The following is an 8,496-nucleotide window of genomic DNA, read 5'->3' on the forward strand; positions in this document are numbered from 1 at the left end:
TTTTGCAAGGCTGTTATGAAATCGGAGCTCCGTGCGAATGAAGCTGCAGAGTACGTCCGTTCAAGAGAGAATTTCTGCTGCAGTGGTGAAGCAAACGATTTGACCGAGCGTGTATAACCAGCTCATGAGAAGCCGATTATACCTGTGCCAAGTAGTGAAGGCTGGATCAACTTGATTTGAAGTGGGATCTGAATATTATAATGGACAAACCACAGTGCCATCAATGTATCCTTCAAGGCCATTTGCAATGATAATGTTCTGCATTTACATCCTCCAAACAAGGCAGTTAGAGTCATCTAATTTTACTGATATGGTTTGGTTGAATGAAGGAAAGTTTGGGGGTAAAGAAGGAGAAGTAGCAGCTGTCAAAAAATGCAGAGGAGAAGAAGAGGTTGGTTGGGCGGCGGTGATGTTAGGGTTTTGTGTATTGGTGATAGTAGGGTTTTGAAGGGGGTTTTGAGTATTTTCATCTTCCATTGGTGGGGTAGAGCTAGTACATTCTATTGATGCCATAGGGAGCCTTTTGGCTCTGATACCATGTCAGAAGGAATGAAAAATGTATTGCTATTCCTTAAGAAAATAGTACACAGTACAAGCAAATATATAGTAAAGTAAAAACCCATTAAGGGACACATGTCACGTACACAAATAAAGTAAGAAAAGATACAAGGAAATAGCATAAGAAATATTTTATTGTTTAACATCATGTTATGCAATTCAGTTGATAAAATATTTTATGGTACGTAGTATAATTTAATTTTTTTATACAAACAAATTACTTATTTCATATTACAACATAATTTTTTTTAAAAAAAAAATCAAAATTACTTTTGTAGGAACACCACCAATTTATCTAAAATGTCAAAAAGAAATTATCAACAAGAAAATGTATATGCAGATTCAGAAAAAATAAAAAGTATAAAATACAAATATTTCAATATTTTCTCAGCTAAGGCGACAAAAATTAAAAGAATCATCCATATCTACCATCAATAATAGAGAACAACAACTATTATGTTCATGCTTAATATTCTTAAATTTTAAATTATTAATTTTCTTTAAATTTTTAAAACTTTAAACATAATTTAGAAAAAATTAAAAAATTTATAAGTGATTTCTTTTAATTTATAAAATTTTAATACTATTAACTAATATTAAATATCATTAAATAATATTCAAACTTTTGATAGGTAATATTGTATATCTAATTTAATTTATTTAAAGCTTTATATAATATTTTCTTTTATTCTTTTTAAAATATTATTATGTTTTTTTTTTTTGTAAATAGCACTTCAATTCAATATTTTTTTAATAAAAAATAATGTTATTTATTGAATAATATCCGTAATATTAAAAAAAATTAATTACACAACTAATTTTACAAATAACTAAAATAAAAATTAAAAGAGGAATTTGCGGGTAATTTATATACACTTAACTTCTTTATTTTTTTTTTTTGGCAAAATTCCCTTAAGTTTGCTTTTCTTTGTATAAAGTTAAAGTATCAGTTAAATATTACATTTAAATACCAACTGAATTACTACTGTATCGATTTCAAAATTTTATTGTTACATATACACATGTGTATACAGTGGTCATCCAGTTGATATTTAACGAATATTTACTGGCATGTTAAATTTGCAAAAAAAAAAAAAAACTTAAAAGAGGTTTTACCACTAAAAAAAATTAAGTATATAAAAATTAAAACATAAAAATATTTTGCTGCAAATTGCTCAAACAGAAAATATAAGTGAGTATAACATGGTATAATAATACAACTCTACATATTAAAACAGTAGGTAGTTGCTAGTTGCTACATTAATAGATTCATTATACATATATAAATATATAGTAATTATTATAGTTATGAATATATATAATGAGATCACCACACAGCTATAATCTTCCCGACAAGGACGTACGTTGTCATCATGATGATCATGAACTCATCATCATCATCTACATCATCGTGTGCGTAAACATCACTCATGATGATCTGAGCAAGAAGATACTGAGTTGCTGAGCGGAGCTAGTCCCAGTTGGGTTGATCATATGAAACGACTCAGAGTCCGGAGATCCGATCACTCTCTCAAACCCAGCTCTCATATACATCAAATCTCCATCGGGAAGTACTCCTGCCCCAACGGACACCGACTGCATATGGTTCAGAACCGCCACGTCGGACAGGCTGAGCTGCCTGGCTATGGCGAACCCGACCTTTCTCCCATTACAGTACATGGTCCACACGGGGACACGAAACAGAGAACATTTTTTGTAATTCATGTTGTTATTAATATTATTATTATCATTACTGCGGTGGCAGCACTCGAGTGCTATTCTGAGCAGTCCGTACTGCATCTCTCTGGCCAGATACGCCGTGGGAACGGCGAATTCTAGAAGCATCATGGGGTTGCTGCGGCTGTGTTCTTGAAGGCAGAAGCTAACACGGCCTTTCTTGTAACCAAAGAAGGTTCCAGTCAGGCGCGTGGGCTCACGACCACTAGTACTAGTATTACCAGTAGTACTAGTACTAGTGGTTGTTGTGTCAGAGGAGGGCCCGGGGGAGGAGGAAGAGGAGGAGGAGATGAAGGACGAGCCTTCTTCGAAAGTTGTTTGGTGGAAGCCACAGCAGGCAGGGACCATGCACTGGACAAGGGCGCGCAAGGAGCGGCGTGGGAACCTGACTTGGCGCGCGCAGTCTACGCTCGTTGCAGTGTCCATGATTTGGAGAGTTTGGCTTCCCAAATCTATCATCCTCATGGTGGGTGTTGAATTAAGAATATTTGGAGGAATGGAATTATAGAATAATTTGGATTGTAGATCTGTGGTGGTATATATAAGGCGGAAAAAAGAAAGAGGAAAGGTAAGGAATGGGGCCTTATTAGGTAGGGCAAGGAAATAATAATTGTGCATCCCCACGAGGGCTTGTGGAGCCCTCTTGTTTTGGAAGCACTCGTTTGATCGAACACTACTACTATAGAGAATAGATCTACATACATACACACACACTTATTGTCCACCCACCCACTCACTCACTCACTCACTCTAGTACTACTCTTTACCCTACTTATTGGTCAATTATGATGACTAATTAAGAATCATTTTGAACAAAATACTATATAAAAAAGAAAATCTCAAGTTCAGCCCACTAATCACTATCACTACTACTATATAATATAATTGATAACACTCTTACACTATGCTTCTATACGTAATGACTAATGTGATTATATCATATACGCACACCAGACTTACATGGAGCCTAAAAAGTGTTTAAGCTTACCTTTAAATTTCAGAACAGATTATATAAAATTAAAGATAGAAACAAATAATTGTTAGACATAATTTGTGTAGATGTCTGTTCATTACTTAATAAACCTGATTTTGAATCTGATTCCTTTTATTTTTTATTTTTATTTATATATATGTATAAATTCACTCTTTTGAAAAAAAAACTACAAAATATTAGCATAACAAACTACCAATAATTTTTTTTTGAAAAAAAATATATTATATTAATATATTATGTTTATTCATATTTAATTTATAATTAATTCAAATTTCAACATAAAAAAATTAAAATACAAAAATTATAAAATCTCATTATATTATTATTTAGATGCTAAAATTTATTTCAATATATATAATAACTTGATTTGAGATTTAAGTAAATATGTAATATATATATTTTTTTAAAAAATATTATTTTAAATTTACATTTATCACCCGATCGATGCATGTAGTCGATCTTTAATATACGCTACAGTTGTTCTTTGTTAATTAATTATTGACTACACTACAAAAAACACTATAACTATTGTTAATTAATATACTAGCTATCAATCTGCAATATGTAAATCTCATGCACTACACTACTATATATAATTGATTACTTAGGGTGTTTAAAAGTTATTGTCTCACTACAAAAAACAGTTATATTGAGTGATAATTTTTTAATCACAATATAAATTTTTTGCGACTAAATATGACTTTTGGTCATAATTAAAAATTACTTGTGACTAAAACATAGATATAAGTTGTTATTAAATTAGTTTTAGTCACAATAATTATTGTGACTAAAAATACATTTAGTCACAACAAATTATAATTTTTGTAACAAATACTTTTAGTCATAGACCTTTTAGTCATAACATAAAAATAACAATTTATATTATAATTAGTCACAACTTTTTTTACTTTTAGTCACAAATTTTATTGTGACTAAAAGTATAATTTTTTTGTAGTGTCTATTAATTACACAATATTTTAGAATATATATATATAAAGTACTGTTTTCATATGAGATAGTAATTAAATATAAATTCATAATGTCTTGTTTAGTAAAATAGTTAATAAGTAGTAATTATACATATGAAAATTGGTCCAATTGTGGCTTAATTGGCAGGTGGAAACCAATTCTTCGAACCAAATTACAAACCTGTGTACTTTTGTTAAGTAATTACATATTCTTAGTTGTCTACTCAAACGGTTCCCTATCCCAATAAGACTCATTCCAATGACCACTATTAATAATATCTATTTTCAAACCTGTGTATTTCTTTCTCAATGGTGTTACTTAATGGAAAACAATGAATAAAATAACAACCAATCATCTTTAAAACCGACAAATCATCATTGCCCCACCTCTTGCCTAAGAATGCATTCTCAATAGTTTTATGGTCAATTTTTCAGTGTCACAAAAAAAGCATATATCAATAATCTGGTTTGATTCTTGGCCAAAGCTCATTTTATTGCAATCCAAACTAGTAATCAAATAAAACTTCTCAATGCTAAACCTAATGCAACAGCTAGAATCTTTTGCCCAAAATTTCTTGGGATTGTCCTGATGTACCTCCCTTAACAAAAAACTGTGAATAACTTGAGGATAAAATTTGTACTTAGGAACATCCAAGGAATGACCGAATTGAGTATCACGAAACATTCTTATAAGATCCTTCGAAAGAGTTTTCTTAATGTTGGCAATAACACTGTACGTGCCAGTAGAGTATCAGTTTGACTTGTAATAATCAAAATGATAGAACTTGTAATCTCAATTCTTCATAGATGAACAACAAAATTAAAAAATAAACATGAATATTATAACATCAACGATTTTAAAACTACATTGAAACTATAAGTGAACTAATAAAAATCATTACCACAATACACCTAATTCATATAAAAAAATAACCAGTAAATAAACTACATTGCAACTGTTAGAGATTTTATTACAATGGAAGAAAATCAAGATATTACAACTCTATTGTAATACAATACAAGGACCAACAAAGAGATTAAATAAATGTTACAACAATATAATATACAATATATATACACTATATATATTATATATAAGAAATGTAGAAGAAGATAAGAACACATGCAATATAAAATATGTATATATATATAAACACTCACTCACAACCTTGAGTGTAGATTAGTGGGGATCACCATGACTTGAACAAGGTATTACACCTTTGTCCAAAAGCTTATTTCCCCCTATCTCTAAGCACTAAGGGAACTCTCTAGGAAATAGCTTTGGGAATTATCAAGCCTTTAGGGTTTTCTAGCAAAGTGCTTTCTTGATAGAAAACTTGACATCTCTTACAAATGAGCACCAAAGACCTCCTTTTATAATGTATAGGTGATCACTTAGAATTCAAAATACACAACACTCATTTCTCTCATATAAATGAGTATTAATATAGTTTGTAACAACTATATTTCATACCATTTGAATCCTATCATCAAATTGTGTAACAACCCTTTTATTACACTAATAATGTGTGATCAACACATGAGTTACAAGTGATAACAAATTGTAACTCCTCTCCAAGTTACAACATGTAGGTTACAAAAGTGTAGGTTATAAAATCATAGGTTACACATTTATTTACCATACACTTAATATATTATTCACATATATTTATCACATTTTAATCTACTTTATTATTATATTATAAAATAATATAGCAATCCCCCACTAGATTAAAATGTGTGACACACTTGTAACACACTTGTAACATTTATTTAATCAATCAAAATATTATATCAAAATATAACATTCCCCCAGTTTGATTGAATAAATATACACTTTTAAAGAAGTCTTGCTTAGGTGCATTAGGTAAAATGTCTTTCGACTTGAATTTTACCTTAGTGTAGTTACCACAAAGTTTGATGAAATTTTGGTTGCCGTAGCATTGAACCACTATCCCTTTAATACAAACCGGTGATAACACACACACCCTCGCTAATGCTCACTTGAGACCGCATGTCTCGCTCTTGCACCGTTAATGGCCATGTGCAAAATTCCAATTCATGGACTCTCTAGAGAATACTCCCAATTCTCATAAGAGGCGGCACCACCTCTAGTCCATATAGGTGGAGTTTTAGTGTCTCACCACTCGTTAGACACTTCTTAAGCTTAAGTGAGTTTTCTTAAGCTTAAGCTCCATTAAAAAACCTTTTGGTTTTAACCCTCAATTTTACAACATGTACTCATCCATAGATGGGACAATTGAGTACCACATTCACTCTATTGACTTGTTATTACCTATTGAACTTAAGACTAGATTTTTACTAGTGTTAAGATAGGTTACCATCAATGAGCAAAACGCTAAGGGAGTTTAGGTCCCATCCCTCGAAAATTCATGCTTTAATCTTGTACGGAGATTAAGCGATTTGTTATAACCTCTCACTATTGATTCCATGTGAATCATGCATGCCAAAAATATAGTGTTCACTTTGTGACCACTTTTCTCCTTAAGTACTTAAGCTTTGAAAATTCAATCATAAAAGATTAATTTTCACACAACTCAAATTCTCAATAGTTTTGATACCAAGCATATAAAAAATACACTAATTTAGACACCAAATATGTCTAACCTTTCTCATATTGGAGTATGCACCCCCACATTTTCACATTTCATTATCAAGACAATATCTTGATTTTAAAATATAAAAGACCACTTTGTCTCTATAATTTTTTTTAAAAAAATTTAATTTCCTTCTTGAAATTATTTTTACCAAGACTTTGACACCAAATATGTCAATATTTTCACTTATGCACATAGCCAAACTTGATTTAGAATTTGAATTCAAAATCAAATAAATTAATCAACAATGTCTCAACACATTTTGATTAAATTTGTGACTCACCCCCACATTTCTAGCATAAAGTGTATACAAAATATCACTTTTGTGTATTTCCTTGAAATGACTTTTTAAGGTCACTTTAAAAATACCATTTGACATTTTTAGTTTTCTCAACAAAACTAAAATATCAAACTCACATTACTACTCATAAAATAATGTGATTATTTTTACTCATAATTTTAAGGTTATCTCCTTATTGAGATTAGCCCAAAATTATACCAAAGTTAACAAAATTCTCATCAATTTTGTTCACAACTTTGATCATTTAAGATTCAAAATTGCTTCTCCAATTTTGTTATCTTTTCACTATTTTTGAATCCACATTGATTCACTTTATTTTGAGTCCAAAATTGCTCTTCCAATTTATAGCTCATTTCACAAGTTTGGATCCACTATGATCTTAATTGTTCTTGCTTATGATCACAATGCAAGTCCAATAAAAGTGTAACTCTCATAGTCCACTTTTCCTTATCTCATAATATGAGATGATTATCTCTTATAATCCAATAAAAGATGTAACTTCTCAAAATCCATCTTTTATTATCTCATAAAGTGAGATGTTCACCACCAAATTGAATAAGAATTCAAATCTATTCTTTATTCACAAAATAGATGATAATAATTTTCACATCAATAGTAATAAACACTATTATATTACTATCAACATTATTATCATACTATATAACTCATACATTAATATAATATGCATGTTACTAATCAACATCTTATATGTAACATACACATAATGTCAATATTAAATTCACAAATATATATGTTACATATCTCATATACATGTAACATATATACATATATATCATATACACATAATATATATATACATTAATTACACAATTATATATATATATGTATTACATACCTCACATATATATAACATATATATATATACATTAATATGCATGATATATATTATATACACCTATCTCATATAAATACATAGAAAATAAGTATTTCTACATATTTAATCTCACAATATATATATTATGTCATATCTCATCATATATGTGATACACATAACTCATATACATGTTATATATTATATATCTAATATATATACACATGCAAACATGTAATAAATTCAAATATCATATTATATATCACTATATATTATATGATATAAACTCATAATCACATATATGTCACATATATATAACTCATATATATATATTATATATCACTATCATATAAAATAGTAAATCACATAATATTCACCATCATGCTCACCCATGAATGACTTTCACATAAAATCTCTTATCCTTGTATTCTCACAATCTTGATTTATCACCTCTTCTATTGAAAAGGAATAAGCTTTTGATTGTTAGA

At 29.5% G+C, this 8,496-nt stretch overlaps 1 protein-coding gene across 1 annotated transcript; it reads right to left on the reverse strand.

Moving 5' to 3' along the window:
- Positions 1-1,733: 1,733 nt before the first annotated feature.
- On the reverse strand, positions 1,734-2,816 carry LOC115725045 (protein MIZU-KUSSEI 1). Its single transcript, XM_030654460.2, has one exon. It carries the CDS (start codon positions 2,758-2,760, stop codon positions 1,987-1,989), a length of 774 nt encoding a protein of 257 aa, XP_030510320.1. The 5' UTR covers positions 2,761-2,816; the 3' UTR covers positions 1,734-1,986.
- Positions 2,817-8,496: the final 5,680 nt, after the last annotated feature.

The sequence above is a fragment of the Cannabis sativa genome, chromosome X, assembly GCF_029168945.1.
Source record: "Cannabis sativa cultivar Pink pepper isolate KNU-18-1 chromosome X, ASM2916894v1, whole genome shotgun sequence".
NCBI classification, from domain to species: Eukaryota; Viridiplantae; Streptophyta; class Magnoliopsida; order Rosales; family Cannabaceae; genus Cannabis; species Cannabis sativa.

Bases quoted from the DNA above. Each gene is read 5' to 3' on its own strand.
- LOC115725045 (XM_030654460.2), bottom strand. From the start codon at position 2,760: ATGAGGATGATAGATTTGGGAAGCCAAACTCTCCAAATCATGGACACT.